At 44.5% G+C, this 27,233-nt stretch overlaps 1 protein-coding gene and 1 pseudogene across 2 annotated transcripts in view; both read right to left on the reverse strand.

Moving 5' to 3' along the window:
• NINL (ninein like) overlaps window positions 1-15,800 on the reverse strand; it is a 172,109-nt gene extending 156,309 nt beyond the window's left edge. The window contains exon 1 of one of the 2 annotated variants that reach the window (XM_088477366.1): window positions 15,659-15,800. In XM_088477366.1, the coding sequence (XP_088333492.1) occupies window positions 15,659-15,680 (22 nt within the window). In that variant the 5' untranslated portion in view covers window positions 15,681-15,800. The remainder of the gene's footprint in view (window positions 1-15,658) is intronic. The other variant, XM_088477369.1, reaches the window with a different exon arrangement.
• Window positions 15,801-22,756: 6,956 nt separating this feature from the next.
• On the reverse strand, window positions 22,757-24,613 carry LOC148518380 (kelch domain-containing protein 7B-like; annotated as a pseudogene).
• Between the last annotated feature and the right edge of the window lie 2,620 nt (window positions 24,614-27,233).

Consider the following 27,233-nt stretch of genomic DNA (forward strand, 5'->3'; position numbering starts at 1 on the left):
TATACACCTAAATACAATCTCTCTTTGGTATAAGTTTAATTTTGGGTAGTCTTTGGGAACAGGGGTTAAAAAAAAAAAAGTACGGCAGTTCAACCCTTCTTGCACTAACCATGCAACTGGTAAGTTCTGACTTGTCTTGTAGTCTCTTTCTTTGTGTTCTAGGGATGGCCATCGATGGATTTCCAACAATGGTCACCATCAATGGCACCATCGGTGATAACCATCAATAGTACAATAACAATCTATGATGAACCATTGATGGTTTGCACCACTTGATGGCCTCCACTGCCATGTGTCTGGCAAGCCGCGGGCTAATTAAAAAAACAGGGGGCAGGGCTTAGTGGGGAGTCAGGGGGCAGGACTAAGGGCCTAATTCAGACCCGCTCGCAAGCAGGTCGATGGTGCCCTATTGCGCATGCGCACTACGGAAGGAGCTCCGTCGTGCGCATGCGCGAGACCCGCATAGCGACAGCCAAGCTGTCGCTATGGGTCTCGCACCAAAGGGGGCGTGCTGTCGATGGTGACTGACAGCACGCCCCCTTTGGTGGGCGTGCCAGGGGCATTGCTGCCCAGACGGAGGCGTTCCCATGGGAACGCCTTCCGTCTGGAGCCGGCCCCACTGATAGAGCCAAAAGCACTCCAGGGCTTGCGGCAGCAAGACCCTACCGCAGGGTCTCGTTGCAAGCCCGATGGTCACGATGGTCTTGACCATCGCGACCATCATTTTCGCCGCTCGCTATAGCTGTGGGTGGTAACCCACAGCTATGCGAGCGGCCAGGAGGCCGCTCCATTTTTAGGTAGGAGGGCCCTGATTCAGAGCGAGCCCTCTGGTCAGAGCGTCCGGCTCTGAATCAGGCCCCAAGTTGAAAATATCTACAAATGTACTTTAGATGTACTATAAAAGGATTGATAGTGTAATTTCCTTAGGTGTGTCATTATATTATGTAGTGGCTAGGTAGTTAGGCAATGGTACCCACTGCTACCGCTATTGATTTAAAGGAGACTACTGTACCAGGTCATTTAGTCTAGATAACCATGTCATGTATGAAACAGTGGTGTGTGAAGCGGAACCTGATTACAGTATACCCTCAATCACTACTTGGTTGTCCAACTCAACCCTGCTTGTATGTATTTTATTTAATTTTAGTATATACACACACACACACACACACACACACACACACATTAGGAATAAACACATTATTTAGTTTTAACCAGCGAACTCAGGCCCTGATTCAGAGCCGGACGCTCTGACAGAGTGCTCGCTCTGAAACAGGGACGGTCTTTTTTTTTTTCAGAACGGCCTCCTGGCCACTCGCATAGCTGTGGGTGACCACCCACAGCTATAGTGAGCGGCCAGGAAGATGGTCAAGACCATCGCGACCATCGGGCTTGTGACGAGACCCTTGTGGTAGGGTCTCGTTGCCGCAAGCCCCAGAGAGCTCTCCCACTGAATCACTTGTGATGTCAGTGGGGCCGGCCCTGACGGTAGGCGTTCTCATGAGAATGCCTCCATCTGGGCAGCCACCCCCCCGGCCCGCCCATCAAAGGGGGCGTGCTGTCACTCAACATCGACAGCACGCCCTCTTTGGTGCGAGACCCGGAGCGACGGCTTAACCGTCACTATCCGGGTTTCGCGCATGCGCACGATGCAGCCGGTTCCGTCGTGCGCATGCGCTCTGGGCCACCTAGGGGAAAGGGTTTGAAATACCGGCGGCTGTTTAGCAAATGCCTGACAGGATGAAGATCCCGACTGGGGCAGGTAAGTACCCTAACCCTCCCCTGCCCCCCCCCTTAACCCTCCCTAAGTGGTGCCTAACCCTAACCTCCCTGTAGCGCCTAACCCTAACCTCCCCCCCCCCTTACCGCTCCCTAAACCTAACCCTTCCAGAGATGGAGTGCTTAACCCTAATCTCTCCCTGGGGGAGCCTAAACCTAACCCTCCCCCCAGGGGTGCCAAATCCTAATCTCCATCCCCCCCCCCCAAACCTAACCCTAACCTCACTAGACTCCCTAATCCTAAATCCCCCCCCCACACGCGGCTAACGCTAAGGGTTCCCCGGATTTAACTTAGTTCGGGATTGCTGGGATTCAGATATCAGGATTGAGAGCCGGTCTCATAACGACATCCCATACCTAGGAATTGGAGAAAGAGAAGCCACCGGAAGCCTTTTAAAGCTACCTTGGGTGCTTTAAACTAAAGCTCCCAGGATGCCTGAGGAGCAACAATGGAGGAAGTGATGTCAGAGCCAGCATAACACAGAGGGCTTAATGAAAAAGAAGAGAAAGGAGAAGCACGGCAATAGAGGACTACCTGACCAAAGCCATAACTGGGAACACTGGAGCTGATGGGACACAGAACAACACTGCTATGTATATTGAGCCATCAGTGAGAAATGAGAAGGGCTATTATCCCCATAAGAGAGAGGCATTGCTCACTGAAAAAGCTGCATGCTTGACAGGGAGCTGCCATTCTCATCAGGAAAGCTGCCAGACTACAAGGGAAAGCTGCCAGGTTAGTACATTGCAGCCTACAGAGGAGGGTCACTGAAGTACCATTCAGACTTTTGATGCTTGTTCAAGGAACCATCAAAGTTTCCAGAATTGGACTGTGTTCAAGGCAAGCATAAATAACCAGCTTGGCCTGGAGCTGCCCTACTCTGCAAGGAATATTTCCATCAACCTTAGCACTTTGTTTATTCGAGGGGTTACTACCTTCAGTATTATCTTCTTACCAAACAGTACTATATGCTGGACAACTACCCACATCATAGTCTTTAGCCTTCCATGTAGTATTATTTGGACTACATCTCCTATTAGAATTATCTTCCTCAAAGTGAGAGTTCTATTCTTTACTGTCTTCAATACCAACAGACTTGTTATTATTCTTCCTTATTATGTTCATCATCAAGACTTAGAATAATATATACTGCACCCTCCTCTTTTAGAACTCAGTAGGAAAAATGCAGATGGAACATTGGGCCTGATTCAGATGTGGATGGTATTGCACAGCCGTAAGGAAGCGGCTCTGCAATACCGTCCAACTAATATGCTAATGCAGCAGGAGGTGTCTGTAGGGAATAGACACAACTTGCATGCATCCGCGATCTGAGTGCAGCGTCCATGGACGCTACTTCGGATTACCATTGCGAGGCCAGGAAATCTACGTCCTACAACGCAGACCCTGCCCTGGGCACTCTCAGGAAACAGGTGGCGACAGGGGTAACTGCAGGCGTGATCAGAGGACCCATTCTGTTCATGTACAGAACAGGTCCTCCGAAGACGTCCCACGATGGGATATGTACGTAAAGCATTGCTTTTATGTATATATTTAATTTAGGCACATTGCACAATGTACAGATGAGTGCATTTATGGTTATTACATTAGGAAAAACTTAACAAAAATTAGCAAACCCCTCTGTGGGTCACTGGCAAAAATAAGCTACATTTTCCTACCCCAACATCTCATGTACAGTTAGCGTCCATCTGAACCTGGCAGCAAATTGAATCAACTTAAATCACACACTCACTCAATGGGGGCGATTCACTTCAGTGCGCTGGGAAGGAGTTTCTGGAGCTTTTCAAGTCAGCGCGCTGTTAGACCAAATAAAGAATTTCTTCTCGCAACCTCCTGAGGGTGTGAGCAGAAATCGTGCTGAAGTGCCGTCTGCGAGGATATTTTCCGGCTTAACGCAGCACTAACAGCCTCGCGGCCGGCACTTTAGTCTGAGAATGCTGATTAGCGTGACTAAAAACCCAGCTTTTGTCGCGCTAACCGGCATTCTCCAACTTAAGTGGCTTTAGTCGGACTTTAAAATGCAATTAATATATTAGCTCCGGGAACACCTGTATTGATTCGCCCCCTTTGGAGCAGATACTTATCGGGCTCTAGTAGTTTTCCCATTTCATCCATGTTGGCTGTGCGCGCACATAGGTTTAACTAACTAATCGTATTCGTAAGGTCACATCCCAAATAGTGATCTTAACATTGTACTGCTACATAGCCACATTCTACACAATCAACCCATTATGTACTAGAGTACAGATGCGTCCTCACTAATCTATGCTGCAGTCGTACCAATCAGCGCCTCTCGGTGTAACAAGTCCTGTGGGACTCTGCTAGAGCCGGGCATCTGTTTTGCATCTTTTCTTTGCCAAAAATGCATCTAAGTCGCAAAGTGACTAGGAAGCACCAGGAGACTTTGCGGATTCATTTGATGTGACACTTGTATATCTGTGTGCGACTGAATCTCTCAATCAGCATGCAAAGTGCTACCATGCAGCAGCCGCAGCCTTATAACACATCAAGTTCTGTTTATGGACTCAGTAGCACACAGATATACAAGTGTCACATATCATATCAACCAGCACAGTCTCCTGGAGCGTCCTAGTCGCATCAAATTGTGACTTAGACATTTTTGTCAAAAAAAGATGCTTGACGCTAGCAGAGTTGCACAGGACCTGGACCTGTTCACACATGCCAGGCATATCGCGCTGCATGGCGTTTTGCGGCTATATGAGCAAGGACACATCTGTGTAACTTAGTGCTGTCACTGTGACAATGCCAATTCACATTACATTATTTTATTATTGTGGGTAACTTCCATACATTGCGATCAATTGAATCGAGCCCAATGATGCCAAAGTAAATAGCGCTGGGAGGGAGCTCCCGGTGCTATTCAATTCTGCACGCTGTTAGGTTGGGGAATGCCCGTTCTCCGCGAGAACGAGCATTCTCCGACTAAACTTGCCGGCGCAATGCTGTTTTCCCGGCGCTAAGGGTAGAAAACAGCATCACACCTGTACGTTTGTCGGATTAACATAACGCTGAATTGAATAGCGCGCGATTTACTTCGCGATCAATAGAATCGAGCATTCAATGTCATTGTTAAAGTCAATTTCTTGCATTGTTATTGTATGAGGTGTATTATCGATGATCGCGGGTCGCTAAAGTCGTCGGTAAGTTGGTGGTGTGCTGGATGATTGATATTGATCATCCAGCATACCAGGGAGGGTGCATAACAATCTGTCAGTGATATCGTATTGCTGACAGATCGCTACGTGTGTACGCACCATTACTTACAGGAGAGATCTTCCGATCCCTTTCCTGCAGTGGAAAAGAACACTATGCACATGCACGGTGCCTGATTCCCCCAGAAATGTGAAATACTCCTTCAATATGCCGGGCAAATATGGCTTAGTACATAGCGGAATAGTTTAATTTTGAATTAAAATATCCACTGCAATACAGATTGTTAATAATCGCGGTACTGCCGCTATTATTAATACATAGACCCCTGAATCCCTTATGCTTTTCCTACTACTTATCAGAATATTCATCTCTAAATTACATGGCCTTTTAATAAATGCACCTTGCAACCATGAGGGAACAAGACTTGGGTGGAGGGGTTGCGTTTGAGGAATTGAAAAAGAGGTGAGATTACCCTAATGGGGGGTATCCACTTAGCGATTTAGCCAAGCGATTGCACGATAACATCGTTATCGTGCAATCGCTTGCAAATCGCGTATGCATCGGGCATGTTTTGGCCGGAAGCGACCAGCGATGCGCGTGCCCGCTGGTCGCTTCTGACATCCGATATCGCTCGTACATGCAGGTCAACCTGACGATCTTGTCAGGTTCAGCATGTGCGGGGATGAGGGATGTGCCAGGACTGAACGAGTGAACGTTCAGTCTAGGCACATCACTAGCTATACAAACGACAGCACTATTGCAATGTCGTAATCGTGCGGTCGTTTGTATATCTACAAGTGGATACCCCCCATAAGGGTTTATGTATCAAGCAGTGCAAAGCATGGAGGAGTGGACCAGTGGAGAAGTTGCCCATAGCAACCAAATCAGCTTAGCATTTGTCAAGTACATTCTATAAAGTAATAGGTAGGAGTTGATTGGTTGCTACAGGTTTTCACTGCTTGATACATAAACCTCTCAATATTAGATTTGCGGCACCTCTCCTTCCACAGGTACATGGAGGTAACCAGCAGCAGAGATCTACCACAGTCCTAGAAGAAAACAATCTCACATTTTGCACCTTAAAGCATAAACAGTACAAAATTTAGTTAGTTCATGGGTTGCCATTTGCCAACTCCAAGGTAATTCCTGGGTACTTGCCAAACCATCTGTTTTACAATATGAGCCAGAAGTATCGGCACACAGATGTGGGAGGAGCTGTACACAGTTAACCCCAGTAATCACTGTCTTCAGGGCCAAGAGCAAGGAGTGATTACATGTGCAAACTCAGTGCAAAATAATAAGATGATCACAATAAGATCTATGTTGTCACAGAGAGCTCTACTCACTTTCTCCTCTAACTTAGGGCCTGACTCAGTAGAGGACGTTAATGCAATCACAGCTGAGATTTCGCAGGAAACGCAGCTGCAAAAATATGCTAATGCTTCCAAAGCTTACCTGAGAATAAGGACGCCCACTGCTACTTTCTCTTATCAATGTCGCTCTTCTGCGTAAACATCGGTTTTTGAGATGACAGCTTTTCAGAAAATAGATACTTTTCCCTGCCTGCTCTAACTTACCGCAGCTGTAATCAGTGCTGCACATGCACCATTATGTTCACAAAAGCGGTGCAGCACGGATTACAGCTGTGGTAATTCTGTGTCTGTCCTTCCGACCCCCACACCCCCACCTGGCCGTCTGTCAAAGGCTGCAGCCGCGGACCCAGAACTCCCGCCCGGCCCCGATCTGCAACGGACAGTACCTCCAGGCAGAGGGGGCGGGCTGAAGATTTATTTATTTTTATTTTTAAACTTTACTGTGTTCTGCCAGGAGAACACACAGGGCAGCAGCCGGAGGAGGGAACAGGGAGCGATGGAGGGAGCCGAGGAGGACATGCCCAGCTGAAAGCAGGTAAGTATAACCCGCTATACGCCATCTGAGAATGGCGTATAGTAACACCATCAAGTTCCGAAAATACATAATTTTCGGAATTTGATGAATAGCCTAGTTTCTACATCCCCAAACTAATGTATGGGGAGTGTGGAAATTAACGCAGATGGACTTAACCAGGAGATATCAGTGATATCTCCTGTGTTAAGTGTGTTAATGAATACTAAAAAAAACGGTAATTAAGGAAAATGTTCTTAAAACCGTTATTTTAGTGTTGATGAATAGGCCCCATAGAGAGACAGTGCCGTCGGTCGTGAGGCAATCAGAGTTCGCGGACCGGCAGCCAATCAACAGTGGCAGCTCCTGATTGACTGCCAGTCCGTGAGTTTGATTGGTTCGCGACCGGCGTCAGATTCAAATTGCGCCAGCACTGCCTGTCCATGTCTGATGGCACACAGGGAGAGGCAAAAGGCTGCTGGAGGGAGACAGGGAGGTGAGCTGCTGGGGGAGCCATAATGTGTAAGGGGCAATATTGTGTGGCATAATATGTAAGGGGCACTACTTTTGTGTGGAACAATGTGTTATATGGGGCACTACTATGTGGCATACAGCCTGTGACTTGGCAGTTAGGAGCTGATTGGCTGGTACTTTAGAAAAACTCAGAGGACATCTCTCTCAGTAAGAGTGCTCCTTTGCGAGTGAGGGACCCAGAAGTCCCTCTGGCGTCCTTCTGCGCATGCGCTGAAGGACGCGCACCATGGGTGTGCTGGGAGTGATCCGATGCGTTGCCCACTGCATCCAAGCCCTGAAATGCATCGCATTCCTGGGCTTGGTGCATATGAGCAATGTGGTCACACCCCAGAAAACTGCATTTTTGGGGGTTTGACAGCATTTCTGACATCCTGCCCATGGTCTCATTGTAGCGAGTATGCAGTTGGTACGTATTGCTGATTTGTCTTCATGCAAACACTGTTAAGGGCCAGGCGTTGAGGTCATATTTGCCAACTTTTTCTTTCTCTCTTCCAGGAGGGGAGATGCAGCCGACTGCTGATGGGAGCTGGGCTGTGCGCTTCGAAACATTAGGCCCCGCAGGGGCAAATTTTATTCCTCGAGCATTCTGTATCATACAGTACCTGCAAACCACATATGACAAAATTGAAGGGTCCCTATTCCTACCTTCACAATTTTTCATGAGTTACAGGCAATAAGAGGGAAAGGAGGGACCACATAGCACAGCTAGAAGTTCCAGGACACAGACAGATCTATTTTTTTCACACTGGTGTCCCTGTGACAGGAGTAGAACCAAGATACCTTGGTGCTCCCAGTTTTCACCGCGAGATCTAATTGGGAATGGCGGAACGTTCATACCAGTAAAAGCTTCTTAGTGCAAAGTTCATTAAGCCAAACTCTGCATCACACAAAATGACACATTAGTCTCCCCAGCTGGCTATAGAAATAATGTTGAATCACTGCAGGTGACCAGATGGCACCAGAGTACAAAGAATATCCTTTCAGACTGTCTGGGTTCTCAAATCCCTTTTTTTCCTAAAACTGTGCTTATTTTAATAGGGACAAAAACGCTTGACCAAGATTATACAGTGATATGGGACAAGCCATACAGTATATACACTACAATTATATTTTTTAGCAAATATTTTTGTGTTTGTGATCCTCTCTCTCTCAATTCAGTGACAAAATGGCAGAAGATTTTTGGTTGTTGACATTGTAAACTTTTTTCCATGGAATGCAAATTCTCTCTCTGTACATTATGGTTAATGAGTATTTCAAATTTAGACATCTGATATTAGACATAACACATACTGTATATACTGTAACACATAACCAACAGTACCTATATCCCTCCCAATATATCAGTTTTCTCCTTCAGTCTCTGTTCTGTTGATCATTTCCAGGCACTCTCCATCCACGACACATGTAATTGTTGCTCAACCCCCAAACCCAATAAACCAATTTATTTCCCATCTGTAATAACAGTTCTTGGCTCACATACAGCAGCAGGTAGAGGATGTTTCTGGCTGGTATTACACACCATCCTTCTCCTCCAAGTCACTGTACGGCTGTGAATGAGTGTAGCGCAGAGATTACATCACAGGAACACACCACTCTTTGCATATAAACACAAAGTAAAAGCATTGGGTAGGGGGTAATGCAGGGGTCTTCAAACTTGGCCCTCCAGCTGCTGTGGAACTACACATCCCAGCATGCACTGCCACCTTTTTGATATAACAGCATGCTAAAACTATGTGCAGTGCATGCTGGGATGTGTAGTTCCACAGCATCTTACCCCTGGGGTAATGAATCACAGAGGGAGGGTAAAGTAGGATGGCACTAATACAGCAAGAAGGGGATGGTTTATTGTATTTTTACATATTTTTTCCTGTCCATTCCTGGAAGACCGGGATTGCACTGCAATCAATGTAATTGGCTGACCACTGTGAGGTGGCTGCCGTTATATGACACCACTGCAATCTGTTAAAGTCATGAAAGGAAAAATAAATTGTATGATCAAGGCCGGTATTCAATTGCCGGTAAAAGTCCCAGACTTTTTTGCCTACACTGCTTGTTTTGGCTCCGGAAAAGTATTGCGCTCGTCCCCGCTATTCGCCCTATTCAATTGCATATGACACGAAAACGCATCACGGCGAAACTCAAACAGGCGAAAAGTGCTGTTAGATTTGGGGAAATGAGCCTGACACCCCTCCCCAAAAGATCCAGACATGAGGGATCACTATGGATACCCCCGAATAGCCCTGCTGAAGGTATTTGGGGTACTTAAATGGTCTCAATAGGTGCTACTTAGCGTCTTTGCTCAAGTGGTGAAGAATAGCATTTAGCAGGGTTTTTTTGGAAAAATAAATAGTCCCTGCTAATTTGGGGTACATGAAAATGGGTGCAAGCATGGTGAAAAATCGCTAAAGTGCGTTAAAAAAAAAAAAAAAAACGCACCTTCAGCAAGCACCTGCAATTAAAAAAAAACAGCTTGGGCATTCTTGGGGGACCCCCAGGAATCTACTTCGCTAGTTTATAAGTTTGTCCCCGAACTTTGGGGGGTTTTTTCTCCCCCAAAACTAAAGTACTTTTTGAGGTGTTCTAAATATTTTTTTTTTGAAATGTTGACGCAGTTTACCTTTGGGGGACTGTCGCAAGGCTGCAGGGGTGTTACCGCAACTTTGCACCCCAAACACCCAATTCCGCACTTTCTTCCACCTCCTTTCAGAGGCGAATCTTGTCCGCTGGTTACAAGGTGCAGACTTTTCACACCGGCGGAAACTCTTTACAATTGAATAAGGCGAAAAGTTTTCACCAGGCGAAGTGACGTCACCAGCGAGAATGCCTTTCGCCGGCAATTGAATATGGCCTCAAATGTGAAGATTTTGTGCAGAGGATCAGGGACTAATTTTCACTTACAGATTTCAGTGAAATAGCAATTTCCAAATTTTGCATACATCTGTACATACCAGAAACCACACCTAGTGCCACAAAGTCTGCAGCAGTATCAGATTGGGGTACCTGGGGCTCAGCAGAGAGTCCTACTGTAATTATTGTACCCTAATAGGGCTTCTCATTGGGTAACAAGTAATTGACTCTGGGAGGGGGAGGCTGAATATTTTGAGTTTTGCCGTCTATTGAGTACATGAACAACAAAACTTTAACAATGAGGACAAAAAAAACAATACTTTGAAAAGTTAAATTATCAAGTGAGGCGCAAACATATTATATTTTCTTCTGTATTCCATCATAAATACATCAAATAAGTTTGTAGCAACATTCACGTAAATACTTCAGGTAATGTATTACACAAAAGACAGAATTCTTGTTTAATCCAGTAATCAGCAGAGGTTTACAATACTAAAACCTTGTAAGAGCAGAAGTAAGTGCAGGTGCAATGTAACAAAGGACTAAAGACACCATCCTTTCACAGAGGGAACAGTATAATCCTCTTAGCTTGTGTGGTTGCCATGGAGATACAAGTCAAATTTTGGTGGCTGGGGGTTAATTGACATTGTCTTGATAGGCTGTTAAAACATAACCCCCTCTGCCTTTATTGTCTGACCACTCAAGCTGCAAAGAATATCCACATAATACTACTATGCTTCACATTGTATGCAGAGTTTCTGGTCTTTTAGTTTCTCCAAAAGGCTTGTTTCCCTGCAACGCAGTCTCACTACACAATGTAGCCACAATAATACAAGAACACAGAGAATGCAGGAAATCTCTTTGGTAACTGCTAACATTTTGTATACAATGGGCACGATTCCATTCTACGCAAAGTGAATAGCGCCGGGAATCAGCTCCCGAAGCTATTTAATTCTGCATGAAGTTAGGTCAGGGAAGGCTTGTTCTCGCGCCTTAAACAGGGTGTTTAGGTGCGAGAACGAGCATTCTCCGACTAAACTTCCCCGCGCGATGCTGTTTTCCCGGCGCTAAGGGCAGAAAACAGCATCGCGCCTGGACTTTTGTGAGATTTCTGCTCGCATCCCCGGAGGGATGAGAGAAGAGATCCTAGTCGGGCTTAGCAGCGCATATGAATTGAATAACTCCGAGAGCTGATTCCCGGCATTACTCACTTCCCGTTGAATAGAATCGTGCCCTTTAGGTGAAGGTTTACCCACCACTATATATTGGGCAGGGTCCACCGCTGGAAGGTTTCAGTAATGTATAGGAGTGCCAAATGTGCAAAAACCTGTGAAGAAGTGACAGGCTGTAATTTTTAGTTATGCGCTAAACTCTCCTCGCTTTCAGCGCCCATATTTCTCCAGCAGGGGTCACTCACCACTAATACTTTGCTGCAAAAAAGGCGGAAGTCACATATAGTAGCTGCTGGTAAATCCCTTATAGGTGTAAAAAAAACGACAAATGTAGGATGGGGTGTTAATCTACCCCATGAAAGATGGCTACCTCTTGTAGCCAACAATTAAGTTGCTAAAAAGAAATACATCATTAAACGCTGGACCAAGGCTCATGGAATGGACGATCACACTTTGGAGTCCAATGCCGTAGATGATATTAGCTGCCTGGTTTCTTTGGACCAGTTCTCCTCATTAAATAAATTTTTTTATACAGTGTCCACTATCATGAACAATTCAACTCTGCATCACACAAAATGACACACTAGTCTCACCAACTGGTTATTAACAAAATGTGGAGTCACTGCAGGTGACCAGATGGCATCAGATTAGAAAGGCTATCATTTCAGACTGTCTGAGTTCCTAAATCCCTTTTTCCTTTTTGACAAAACTGTGCTGATCTCAAGCAGGAACAAAAAAAAATAACAATTATATGTGACAATAAGAAGTGTCAATTTCATGATTCGTAGTAAAATGTATGTGAATTTCAATGGCAAGAAATACGGTATCTGACTGCTGCATAAAAAGCTGAATATAGAGATACCAAAATATCCGAGTGACAAGTGCATACAGACTTTCATTAGGTCTTTGCTATGGCTGCTGTTATAGTGATATAGGGGTATCACAATCTGAGCTGTAATTAGATGTAATAAACGTATTAATCTCATCATTTGAAGTATTTCAAATTACACAGTTCCTCACTTAGAATTTTGAGCAAAAAAAAAAAATTATAATCTCCAATAACATCTTTATCCTCCCTAACTATGTCATGATGATCTCTGGCTACCTTGAACAAGAAAATACTCAGCTGTAGTTTATATATTACTTCTATGGATCCCAGGGCATTAGCTAAACATTCTGCTGCCTGGTGAGGCAACTGAAATCTATAACTTATGATCTTACAAACTATCAACTATTACAGCAGTTCTGTTTACTCTTAAACTTTATACACACTAGAAAATATGTCATCCGATTCCACGGATGGGACCGACATATCGAGCACATTGTCTCGTGTGTACCAACTATGTGCTCCCCCACGGGTCATTTATCGGGGTCGTTCCATCGGCCTGCATGCACAGCAGGAGTGACCCAGCTACCGACGCCGGCAAGGTCAATGGTGCCGATGAACGATATATAGGATGGTTGTTCACCGGATCATGCAGAGTGTACCGACCGCCCGATATATATATATCTTTCATTCGGCACCATCAGGCGTGGCGTTGGCGGGTGCTTCAGTGTGTACTTAGCCTAAGGTGCTTTCCCAAACTGGGTGCCGTGGGGCACTTGCACAGCTGCCACAGGAGTTGGTGTCCCAGGACCAAATCAAATTATTTATGGTCAATCTGATAGGCAAAACCAGAGCAGTCAATTATAAAATAGGTAAATCGCAACCCTGTATATCACCACATATCTGAACCTGAAAAATGACATATAAACACAATTTATTTCATTTAATAATTTTTGCATGATTTATCAATAAGAAACTTTTGGCCTAGTGGTGGCGTGAAAAAAATACTGATACTATAGGGCGCCGTGATTCAAAACAGTTTAAGAACCAATGCTTTAAGGGATATATACACTAAGCAGTGGATTTTAAATACCATCGATTTTTGCAGATTTTACCTGCCAGATTTAAGAGAGTAATATAATTTAATGCAAAACAAACCTAATATTGTATTTACTATTACTGCCCTTTTAAATATGGCAGGCAGAATCAGCAAAAATCATGGGTTATGAAAATCTATTGCTTAGTAAATATACCCCAAAACACAAATACAGACATTTTAAGCATGATTAGATCTGCCAAAATGATAAAATTTATACATTTAGGGGCCTATGTATTAATAATCGCAGTACTGTCGCAATTATTAACAATCCGACTCGTTGTGAATATTTTCATTTTCCTGGGAACTCGTATTAACAGCGGTTTGCTGTAACCACTGTCTCCGCTATTTTGGAGAAGTCTTTCACTGAAGTGACAGACTTGCCTGGGGAAAGCTGACACTGCGCATTCGCACAGCGTCAGCTTCCAGGACTGGACGTGGCTTGCGGGGGAGAGACGAAAGTTCTCTCTCCTGCTGCTGGACATGCTGAACATGGTTTAAACTTAACAGGACTAAACTACTAAACAAAAAGCTAAGCTTTTCGGAGTTTAGTACATAGGGGTCAGATCGTAGTCCCGATTGACAATAATGGGGACTGCGATCTGCAGCGCTAATTAGCACTTTGCCTTAGATTTCTGTGAAATCTCCTGCATTGTGCTATTAGTACATAGCAACAATACATCAAATTATGCAGAAACTGCAGTATTTGCATAATTTTATGTAAAAATTAGCTTGACACATAGGCCCCTAAAAACAAGAAAAGGTGCCTTGAATTCCCTTCATGTTGCTGCCCCATTCCTCCAGCCAAACCCCGGCCTCAAGATATCTCATTATAGGCATATTACTATTAATTATTTATTTAGTAACAAACATATTGCTGTATAGATTAAAATGAGAATTTTCACAGAAATATAAAAACTGGAATAACTAATTCAGGGAAAGATAATAACTCAGCATCTATTACAGCTTCTTAAATCATAGATGTTGAAATAAACGTTAACATAAAAGGTCTCATGTGGGCACAAAAAGAGCACAAAAAGAGTCGTAAGCCGCATATCCACTAGCCGATAAAATGAACAATTACTATATCGTTATCGTTCAATCGGACATTATATCGGCCAGTGGATATGCCATCAACGACCAGTGATGAGCAACGCCGTAAACGACCAGCGGGAGCGCGCATCACCTGAACCTGCTGTCCAACCTGACGATAGTCAGGCTGTGTAGGTTCGGGGATAAAGGAGGGTGCCGGCACTGAACGATATATCGTTCACTGTGGGCTCAATGTCCACTGCACAATATAATGAACACATGAACGATAATGATATCGTTAATGACATAGTCTAGTGGATACGCTGCTTTATAGTACAGTATTTAAGGTGTGTGAACACACTAGAGGATATATCGAATGATACAGACGATATCGGCAAGATTGTACGATATATCGTTCACATCATCTAGTGTGTGTGCACTATATCATGTACGATGAGCGCTCCCTCGCATTGGCAGCGGCGTCGGAACGTCAGAGAGGGCCATGCTGTCGCGATGTCACTCCCGACATCGGCAAGCGTGTATACACTTGCCGATGCCGGGACCCCCGGCACAACATGTCAGTTGGGTACACATCTAAGTGTGTACCCAGCTTTTTACACTACATCACAGGCATTTTCTCCCTTCATGTCATGTCCAGCAGCATTACAGATTATACAGTGCCAATTTCTCACTCCTGTACAGTAAAACAATCATAAGAGCTCATGCATTGGGACACCACACAAGGGGAATGTGCAGAATTGAACTGTTCAGCTTGTGTCATCATCACCCTATTGTGCAGGCAGAGGAGCATTTTGGCTGCCATGATGTAACTCATTCACTGCCACGGCACAATAGCCCCTATGCCTTCAAAAAGTGAAAGCAGTACTTTTCTCAGTGGAAACAATGACATAGATTGGAAGATTTTCAGTTCTTATGACTGGGGTTTAGATTTTTACAATGACACCCACAAGTATTCACTGCTTAAGACTTGTATCGGCTGTCAATGAAGGGGTTAAATAAAGTATAAGACTGGGTTTTGTGATTGTCTTGTTTTTCAATTTTATAAATAGCAAAATGTGTTCTTAATTAATATGCTGGGATGAGTCACACACAGGTAGCATGAAATCTGCAAAGTGATCTACCAAAGGCTACCGCTGTTCTACTTCTTATTTAGGGAATGATCCGGCTAGTAGCCTTGTGTTATGGAGAACCAGAAACACACACACAGGGCAGTGAGCGAGAAGCAGCAGCGGGCAGCGTGCACCGTGCGGGGGTAAGGAGCAGAAGGGACCTACCTGTATCCTCCTCATAGTGCATGAGGCAGCAGCACAGGGCTCTGCAGGGAGGGGACCATCCCGGGAGACATGATGAAACTTTGCAGCGCACAGTTGCTATAGCTGTGTATAAAACGTTACTGGCTGCTGTATGTACTTCTCTCTATCCCGGCTATGCTCCTCCTCCAGGATCCAGCAAATCCTCCAGATCAGAGAGGAGAAGGGGGGCAGGCTGCTTGGCGCTCCTAAAGCGAGGCTGGAACAGTCATCACCATCCCCTCCTACTCCTCCAGCATCATTCACCACCCCACCTAACCTAGCACTGGAGACCTGATACTGCAACCGACTAGTTATATGACACCTACTCCAGCAGCAGCACCCAATGCACTGGCATCCTCTGCTGGGCTGTACAGACTCCAGCTGCACTCTATATCCCTATGGTCCACCTTGGATGCTAGCTTCTAGGTCATTAGTACTTAGTGAATGGCATGCAATGGAGGTATATGTATATTTAGTTTCTAAACTAATAAGGAAATTCGGTTTGTAGTCGTACTTTACTGTTCTTCTATTAAACTGTATGTACAAACTTTTGTTTTTGGAAAACATAGCCCATAGCTTATTAAATGTCTGCTTGCATTGCATGCTTGGGGTGAGTATAACAGGTGGGATGTAAAAAAAAATATTTAAATATTACAGAACTGAACACATTATTACAAAGGTTCTCAAACCCGGTCCTCAGGACCCCAAACAGTGCATGTTTTCCAGGTCTCTCACAGAATCACAAGTGAAATAATTAGCTCCACCTGTGGATCTTTTAAAATGTGTCGGTGAGTAATGAAATACACATGTGCACCTGCTGGGTGACCTGCAAACGGGTGTATCTAGGGATCCGAGCGCCCCTGGCAAGGTAATGAACTGGCACTCCCCTCCCCCCATAATCTCAGGAAGTGCCCCCCAGTAGTAGTCCCCCCTATGCAGTGCCTCCAGTAGTAGTCCCCTCTATACAGTGCCCCCAGTAGTAGTCCCCCTTATGCATTGCCCCCAGTAGTAGTCCCCCTTATACAGTGCCCCCAGTAGCGTCCATCTCCCCCATAACATGCCCCCAGAGCGGCCCCAACAATAGTGCCCCCAGTAGCGTCCATCCCCCCATAACATGCCCCCACAATACAGTGCCCCCAGTAGCGTCCACCCCCCCCATAACGTGCCCCCAGTAGCGGCCACCTCCTATACAGTGCCTCCTAGTAGCCACACTCCGCCACTGTGCTGTGCCAGGAAAAAAAAAAGCAACTTACCTGATCTCCGCTCCTGCCGAAGACCGCCGCTGTCCACTCCGGGCCCGCTCTATGGGATGGGAGAGACGTCTTGATGTCTCTCCCATCACTCGCTGCGGGGAGAGCCGGAAGACGGAGCTCATGAGTGAGCTCCAGCCGGCTCCCTCCGTGGACGCAGCAGCCAATGAGAGTCTGTCTGACTCTCATTGGCTGGCTGCTATAACAAATGTGTGTTTGTAAACTATGTAGGGCAGACCGCTACTCAATGCGCTCTGCCCTACACTGGGGGACTAGCGGGGTAGTTCACCCATTGGCTGCTGGTGGCACTGCCGGGAGGCGCCCCCCCTTGGCCGGCGCCCCTGGCGAGTGCCATCCTGGCCAATGGGTAGATACACCCCTGTCTGCAAAAAGTGAACTGTGTGGGGTCCCCAGGACTGAGTTTGAGAACCACTATTATTACAATTGAAAAAAAAAAAAGTAGTTCTACTAGTCCCTGTATTTGGGGACTGCTTTAATAGGTCATTGTGTAGTGACCAGGGAGTTTTCTTTCTTTTTTTTCTCTTTTCCATGTAATCTAAAATTGTAACTGGAAGGTGGTCACCTTGTTACAATAAAAAGAGCCAACCAGAGTAGAGTAGCTATGATGGAAGCCAAATATTTGGGCTATGTAGTGAGACAAGGTCAGGTTAAGCCTCAGGTAGACAAAATAAAAGTAATAAAACTGTGGCCTAGAAATGAAATAAAAAAACAAATACTAACTTTGGGCTTATTGGTTATTATAAATCATTTTGTCACTTGGCCAATACCACTGAGATTTTAAAAAAGGAACTGCCCAGATTGGCTAGTATGGGCTAATGCTACAGAATCTATTTTCAGATATTCAGTGGCTGATCAGTGCTTGCAAATGCACTGCTGATCGCAGATTCCAGATTATCTAGGCTTCCCATACTACCCCTTTAAACCGGGACACTCATGAATTACACAGGTTCTGTGACTGGCTGACTTCAAGTCTGCATCTCCTCTGGTTTTAATTAGAGATGAGCAGGTTCGGATTAGTATGTATTTCCACACCGAGGTCGGATTTTTCCCAGCAAAAAACAGGACTCAGAAAGAGGCAAAACGTCATTTTTCATGGACAAACATCATCATTGCTGTCCAGGAATGATGATGTTTGTCCATGAAAAATGACGTTTTGCCTCTTTCTGACAATTGGGAAGCAGCTTTATTATATCTTTTTCATACAGATATTTGTTATCATTATTGTTTATCTTTAGGGTCCGGGTGTGGTTGTTGTAATTTCTATATATTTTCTGATATATTTCTGGGCAGCTTTTTATCGCTTTTTGAAGTATAGGAAATATTCAATTTCCTGTGTTTTATTGTTAAGAGACAGAGATGGCGTCATTTAATACTAAATCTGACAGAGTATTAAGAAGAAAATTATTGCTTGATAGTACAAATGTTTTACATATGCCGAATGATGAAAATGTGAACAAAGGTATGCATAGTTTGTTTAATAACTTAGAGACCCTTTTAAAAGCAGAAACAAGGCATTGGTGGGATCAAATAATGCTTACTAAATATTTGGAAAGCGAAATGATTCCCAGGGGCTTGCGCATATTTAAAACATGTTCGTTTCAGAATCATTCAGAAATGACTAAGAAATGGAACAAAATTCTGGACGATTGTTCATTTTCACTGATTAAATTATTGATTCTATATAGGAAACAAAAAATTGATACGCTAGCACAAGAGATTGATAAAATACAGGATTCTTTAAAAAAATTTGAAAATGATAGAGAATTTAAAGAGAGAGATTTAGTATTAAATAAGAAAATTGAAGATCATGAAAAATTCTTAGTCTCAAATAAAAACAAAAAACTTGCTAGAGACAGTAGGGATTATGATAATAATCAAGGGAGAACAAATAATAGGAAGATCCAATTACCTGAAGCGAAATGGAGATCTAACAAATTTGAATCACAATGGAATTATCCAAAAGATAGAAAAGATTCCTATAGAGAACATAAGAATTATTCACAAATATTGATAACTAATAATGAGAAAACATCGAAAGTTAGCAGAGAGATTATTTCTTTACCCCCCAGGAGATCAAGGAGTCCGTATAGAAAAAAATCTAATAATTTTGATGATCAGTATGATTTTGAAGGAGCTAGACCAAAACAAAGGATTAGAAAAGCTAGAGAAGATGAGAAAGATGACTTACTACGAAGTAATCGTTTTTTAGGACGAGACCCAGACAAATATCTAAACAGATACGAGGTCCTTAGCACCCACTCATCCAAAAGGGCAAGATAGGAAGACACAGGGGCTGCAGAGTAGGCCGAAAGAAATTGATTAGAAAATTTAAAACTAAGATAAGAAATAAAGGTATTTATAACCTCTCTTCCCGCATATTAACAGAACACGAAAAGTCTATACTTGCTTAAGGCCTTAAATATGCCCCAGCTTCAAACCCAAATCTCTTCGATCTCTTTGTAGCACTAAATAAATATACTAGAGATCTATGTAGGAAAACATATTTCCTTAATAAATCACTCAACAAGAGAGAGATTATAGGGACACCAGTGACATTAAATGTGGAGGATGAAAATGCTCTCCAAACTTAGAAGAACCATCAGCTGAAAATAATGTAGAAGACAACGAATTGGAAAAATATCTAAGATATAACTAATCCACATTCGATAAAGACATTCAGAAAAAAATCTGAATTCTACCCTACCCAATTTAAAAGTGCCAGTATAGAATCCTTTTATACATCAACTTTAGATGATTTAAGAAAACTGTGTGAAAAAAATAATAACAGGAATTTGAGATTGGATAATTTAAACATCAATGAGAGAAAAGCACTCATAACTTTAAAAAATGATAAGTCCTTTATCATTAAGGCAGTGGATAAGGGGGGAGGGACAGTCATCCAAGACACAATAGATTATTGCAAAAAAGCTCATGGACTATTGGATGATTTGAAATTCTATAAAAAACTCCCCTCAGATCCAACTAAAAATTATTTAGAGGAATTTAAGGCACTTTTGAATGAGGCCCTGATCGAGGGGGCCATTTCAAAGGATGAATTTAATTAAATTTTTGCCCCCTACCCAGTTATCCCCACTTATTATCATTTACCTAAAATACACAAATCACTTTCTTCACCTCCTGGTCGTCCTATTATTTCTGGTGTTGGGTCCCTCACTACTAACTTGTCTGCATTTGTGGATTCTTTTCTACAGATGCACATTCTCGCCCTCAGGTCCTATATCAGAGACACCACCCACTTTTTACAACTAGTGGGTGATGTGAGAGGGCTACGTGTTGATGACCTGCGATGTGGAGTCATTATATATGAACATTCCACATGACAGTGGGGTGAGAGCCAGTCGCCACTTCATGAGTCTTGATTTGGACCTGGGGGAGAGACGTCGGGATTTCATATTGGATTCTATTAAATTCATTTTAACACATAACTATTTTACTTTTGACTCACAGTATTATTTACAGACACATGGGACTGCCATGGGAACCAAGTTCGCCCCGAGTTTTGCGAACCTCTACATGGGACTCCTTGAAGAGCAACATGTGTGGGGGTTCCATTCGGGGTGAACTTGGTGCTTTATGGCAGATATATAGATGATTTGTTTATTATTTGGGATGGGGATTTAGAATCAGCTTCTTCTTTTGTTTCATATCTTAATTCCAACACTTTTGGTCTTTCTTTCACACATACTGTTCACCCCACACAAACTAATTTCTTGGACATTGCCCTCTCGATCAGGGATAATCATATTTGTACTAAAACATATAAGAAAGAAGTGGATTGTAATAATTATTTGAACTATTCCAGTTGTCATCATCTAAAATGGAGAAGCAACATCCCCAAGGGACTATATCTGAGAATTAAACGCAATTGTACAGACACAAGTGATTTTCTTGAACAATCAAAGGATCTCACTGTAGCCCTACGAGAACAGGGCTATCCAGAGAGCATATTAAATGATGCTACAGATAGATGTAATATTTTGTCCAAAGAACGTAAAAACAAAAAGGAGAAGTCAGAATTTCATTTCAATTTGTCTTTTATCTCAAAATTCAATGTTTGTTCCAATCAAATAAAGGAAATCATAAAGAAGTAGGTGGCAGCACTCTGCTGAGTCAGGAATCCTCTATCCTGCATTCTATAAGCAGGTGACGACAGAGTAGGGATAGCCATCGGAGGAGTCTTCATCAATGGTTACCATCAATTTATTATTATTTATTTATTAACAGTTTCTTATATAGCGCAGCAAATTCCGTAGCGCTTTACAATTTGAATTAACATTATACTGGGTTGTAAAAGACATACATACATGACATACATAAGGGTAAGAGGGCCCTACTCGCAAGCTTACAATCTATAGGGAAATAGGTGTTGATACACAAGGAGAGGTGCTACATATTGCAAATTGGTCCAGCCCGATTGCAGATATTCTTGGTGGGCTGTATAATCCAATCACACTGGAAAGTTGGCCTAGGGTTAGGAAGATGTTAAATTGAAGAAAGAGAAGATGTTATAGGTGTTTACTATAAGAAGAGAGTTAGATAGGGAGCTATAAAAGGTTAGGTGGGCGGTCCTGGAATCTGATAAGCTTGTTTGAAGAGGTGAGTTTTCAGAGAATGATTGAATGTTTGGAAACTAGTGGAAAGTCTTATTGTGTGTGGGAGGGCATTCCACAGGGTGGGTGCAGCCCGAAAATAGTCCTGTAACCATGCATGGGAACAAGTAATGCGCGGGGATGAGAGATGCAGATCTTGTGCAGAGCGGAGATGTCGGGTTGGAAGATTTTGGTGGCCATGTTTAGATGGACATTTTGAGTATTGGGTTGTTCTAATTTGCGATGATGCGACAGATGTGCGACCGCCGGTGTTATTTCACGCAAAACGCTAGATTAGAAATGAGTGCGTCTCTGTACGAAGTCCATCGGCTGCGGCTTTAGCATAAATTTGCAGTTGCACTGCATGAAAACTTGCAGCCGAGCAGGTATTAGCGGTGGCCTCTGTATTAGGCCCAAAATGTCTTTATTGCATTTTAGGCGCAAAAATATTTCTATCTGGCAGCCTTATTTCATGTACTCTAAAAATACTAAGTGAGCATTTCTGTAAGTGATTTGGTAAGGCACTCAGGTCTGTTTTATGTACTTACTGTAATTAGCCCTATGGTCAGTAAACATATTTATTACCCACCTCTGCAGACATGAGCCAGTGCAAACTTGATCACTAATTGGAATGATGCTATCGGATACAGTAGCACTATCTTCAATGGCTTCAACCGAGTGGATGAGCAAATATACATTGTTTATTGGGATGCTTTTGGTATTTGTAATCTATGGGCTAAAGTTACTAAGCGGCTCTTTTCAAAGTCACTGCGTCTGTGGTGGTTTTGGCTGCTGAATTTAAAAGGACAATAATACTAAATTCAAAACACGCCTGGTTTTGTATGTAAAATGATTTCCACTTTAAATCCACTGGGCGAAACCACTGAAGACGCAGCGACTTTGAAAAGTGCCTCTTAGTAAATTTAGACCATATATCTTGCATTTGTTTTACTTTCTAGGCAAGGAGACCATCTCAGCTCCTTCAAATGATATCGACACCTATTCAGGCACTGACCCACCTGCTGACACAGGAGGCACAGTATTGTTATTTTTCCAAACACACCATTCTATGTACCAATAAACCCAGAATGATGAATAATAAAAGAAATAACCACGAATGAATTTGATGTTTACACATAGCGCAAATTTTTGCACTTGTTTTATTGAAGACAATAAAGTGTAAAAAGTCCTTCAATCATTTATATAGATGTTTCTGTAACTGCCCTGCGCAGGTGTAAACCAGTGAAGCAAGGGTAGTCTACAACCGGGACGGGGACAGCTGCCTCGCTGTTTATGCAGTATATGTTGTCATCCAGTGCAGCGCTTCTAAACGGAACCTTGCTACCTGTGAAAGTTGTTGTATTGTGACCACTTCTTGGTGGAGATTGTACCGAATAATATTGATGCTGTCCTTGTCTTTGTCAAATCTGTATAGGGTGCGGCCAACTGCAACCATGTCACAGGAGCGTCCCTAGCAGGCTTTATAAGGACATTCTTTCCACCTGTCACTTCTGGGTTTGTAATTGAAGAGGCGGTAATATAAATCACCCCCTGTGATGTAAATCTTTCCCTCACAGACGGGCAGCTTCATGTGCTACTGGAAATTAGTCATTAGGAAGGGGAGCCACAAGGGTCCAGGTGTCTGACCTTGGATCGTATCTCTTGGCCCTTTCCTACTATTCCTCCTTTTCCAGCCATCAAGCGGGATGAGCTTCAGGTGGCACCTTGCTTTTATTATTGGTGCAAGTCTGCTCCAGATGCCAGTAAGAGGGTTATAGCACATGAATGTATTGGAACAACTGAGCCCTCTTTGGTCTTTCAGAGGCTTCCTGCAATGAACAGGTAGTTGTGCATAGAGCATATGCTGCATCCTACGAGATAGGCCTCCTCTGAGATAGTTGTTAACAGCAGGCCCGCCAAGAGCCGCGTCGGGCCGGGTAAAAAGGGGATGTGGCCTAATAGTGTGAGGCGTGGCCACGCCCCTTTAGGTAAAAAGAAAAAAATAAGTTTTGCATCGCCGCTGTGCACTGGCGTGGGGGGTGCAGTGAGCCCTGTCAGCCCGGCGCATAACCAGGGGGGGGCGCGATCAGCTTGATCGCTCCCCCCACAGGCATATGAGACTGCTGTGGCTGCTTCTTAGCAGCCGCGAGCAGTCTCCCAGTGCAGCCCAGCCCCTGCCCCACTCGTCTAGCAAGCCCAGGCCCGGGTAATTAGTACCCGCCCCCCCTCTCGGCGCCCCTGGTTAACAGTTTACAGCGGTTTGTTTGCATATTAAGCGAGTAAAGTTGCGCTCAGCACTGAGTTTGCTCTGCCTCTGCTGAACACCCAATGTTTGTATCCAAGTCAAATGTGCTCCTTGCCTCAACTTTACACAGGGACAATGTTCCTGTCATTCTTAGCTGGAGAATCCACTTTCTCTCCGAGCCAGTCAAATGTCCATAAATGGCCTTCAGCACACTGATGTAGTTGTTGCTCATTATGGTCTAAAGTGCTTGAAGAAGCCCAGGCACACATTTCTTCCTTTCCAGCTGTAACAGCGGTAGGCAGCTCCCTAGCGTCAGCTGAAACCTCTCTGCTCTGTCTCTGTATGGAAGGCGCTTAGGCATGGAAATTAAAGTTGCTCTTGTGACTCTCTCAACTGCCCTATTCTACAGAGAATGCTGAGGTGACGAGCACAATAGCGATTCGTCCAGTGTGGGTTCCCGGCTCAATGATCCAGGCTGGTACTCTGGTAACATAAGCTCTGGATTCTCAGCTATAGTGGATATGCTATTTCTACTGGAAGTGGAGAAGTCATTGGCCATTACTACACACAGTGTTGGATGGTAATGACATATTTTAATCCTATCTGTGACTAGTAATGGAGTCACACGTTAAATAAATTTGCAGATCTTGGTCAAAACTGCTGGAACTTGTACACATCATATCCAGAACAGTCTCTGCTGCAGGTCCAGTCTGTGTCAACAAGGTGTTGACTGTGTCAAATGTCAGTTCCTCACTATCTTCCTGAACATCGTCATTGGCTTCAGCACTATAAGATTGTCACAAGCTGCCATCACGGCTCGGCACTCTCTCACATCCCAGCTACCCCTCCTATTCCGGGACGACCTGTTCTCCGGTCGCAGCTCCAGACTACTCCCTCTGTTGCTGGGCAACCTAGATGCCGAACTGGGACAGCGCCTGCGGTGGGATCTAAATGCCGGGCTTGTGCTTGTACTCCTGGGAATGCTGGCTGACATGTTTTGCCTCACCTGCTGGCTAAACAGCTTACCTTCTGCTTTGCACGCCAATTGTGCATTATCTTTTATAGCTCAGCAGGTTCAGTGCCATCTTGCCATGATACCGTATCCCCACGTGTGTGCCCAGTTCCTGCCAGTCGAGCTCTTGCTTGTCTGTGCTTTGTCTTTGCTGTAATACCTGCTACCATCTACAGTCCAATCACTATTACCATCCAGAGCAGTGGTCAAGCTGTAAGGGACGTTTATAGCAAGCAGTGATCACCTCTTATCTCTGTCTGCGGCATTACCACCTAGCACCCTCCGTCTGCTTCCAGGTCATCTTGGCACCAGTGCCGCTCCTTGGCCCTCAAGGCCGCATCTTGGCACCAGTGCCGCATCTCAGCCCTTAAGGCCACACCTTGTCCTCAAGGCCTCACTTCTGCATAGTGTCGCACCTCGGATCTCAAAGCTGCATCTTGGCACTCAAGGCCACACCTCAGCCCTCAAGGCCACATCTCGTCACTAGTGCCGCACCCCGGCTCTCAAAGCTGCACCTCGGCTACCAAAGCCGCATCACGTCTCTAGTGCCACACCCCGGCTCTCAAAGCTGCACCTTAGCTCTCAAAGATGCCTTCTGCCACCAAAGCCATAACTGGCCATCTGAATCATCATCAGCCGCATAACATCTTGTGGTCATCGGTTTCACTGTGTAAGCCCTTACTGTAATAAGACCAGGTGGCCACCTAAGTACCAGTGAGCGAGACCAGCTCTAAGGAAACAGCGGGTGGCTGTTATTGGCAGAATACCTCACCAGAGTGATTGTAGGGGTCTTACACGGTGATTCCTAGGAGACTGCAACATTATCACCAGCCAGACTCCGCGCCTGTCATGGATGCAAGCATGAATCCAGCTCAAGTTTTGGCCATGCAGATTCAAGCTCTCACCCAGAAAGTTCAGGAATTGTTCTCGCATGTTGAGGAGGCTCGTACAACATCTGTCGCCGAAGCCACTGTGAGAGAGCCCAAGGTGAACCTCCCAGATCGCTTCTCGGGGGACCATACTGCTTTCATGAATTTCTGGGAGAGCTGTAAATTGTGCTTTCGGCTATGCCTCCTTTCATCTGGTACCGAATCTCAGCGTGTAGGTCTAGTCCTATCCCTTCTCCATGGTGATCCTCAGACCACTCAACTTTACAGTCAGTCAATGCCTATTTTGACACCCTCGGCCTGCTCAGACAATCCGAATACAGCAGCCTCAGCCGAGGCACACCTACGATCTCTAAAGCAAGGGCAGAAAGCTGCAGAGGACTACTGCACCGAGTTGGGCCATAGACAGCGGATGGAATGATCCTGCTCTCCATAGCCAATTCCATCTCGGCCTTTTGGAATAAAAGACAGGTCCAAGGCGCTAGTCCAGTATCCAGCACCTGAGACCCTGGACGGTTTAATGCAGCTCGCCATCCGCATTGACCGCAGTATGAGAGCGAAGTGTGGAGAAGGACTTACCAGCCTTGCCCCCTTAGTTGTAAGTGTTTGATTCCACAGCAAAGCACGTGAAAACCGTGCAGGTTGGGCCGTTCCGCTTGTCTGCAGAGGAAAAACTCAGGAGGCAGACCCTGCGCATCTGCCTCTATTGTGGAGGAAAAGGTCATGCTGCTAATTCCTGCCCATCAAGGCCTAGAGCAGCAGGGAGAACTTCATCTTGGCCTAGCAACTGTTTTTCCCAAAAATTCCATTTTAGTGCCTACTTTGATACAAGTTTCTGAAAGAGAGTTTACAACAACCACTTTTCTGGAGCAGCCGAAGAATTTCATGGACATCTCCTATTTCAAGACCTAGGGAGTTCCATCTGAAATCCTAGCACAGCCTATTTCCATCTCTGGGCTTGATGGCAGTCCTCCATCCTACGGTAGTGTTAAGCTTCAGACACCATCCATCCGGCTATCTGTGGGTAAGTTACATTCAGAAGTCATCTCCTTTGACCTCTTATATTGCCCCTTGGCTTCCATAGTCCTTGGATTGCATCAGGATCCATAATCCTGTCTTGGACTGGAAATCCGGTGAGATCCTCCAATGAGGCTCCGAATGTAATTCAAGGTATCTCACCCTTCCTTTACAGGCAGTGCAACTTCTCCACAGTCAGCTCTCCTGGAATTGCCAGTCCCTTACCATTATTTTTTGGATGTGTTTTCCAAGAAAAAGGCCGATACACTCTCTTTACACCGGCCTTATGATTGTGCAGGTCCTCAGCGATAAGCTCCATAAGGGAAGACTCTATGCTCTTTCCATTTCAGAGAGCAAAGCTATGGAGGAAAATATCCAGGAGAGTCTGGCCAAAGGCTTTATGCATCCATCAAAGTCTCCTGTTGAAGCAGGATTCTTCTTCGTTGAGAAGAAAGTTGGGTCGCTGTGGCCTTGTATAGATTACAGGGTCTGAACAAGGTCCCTATCAAAAACTC

Source organism: Taudactylus pleione, unplaced genomic scaffold (genome assembly GCF_031769625.1).
Source record: "Taudactylus pleione unplaced genomic scaffold, aTauple2 ptg000201l, whole genome shotgun sequence".
NCBI lineage: Eukaryota > Metazoa > Chordata > Amphibia > Anura > Myobatrachidae > Taudactylus > Taudactylus pleione.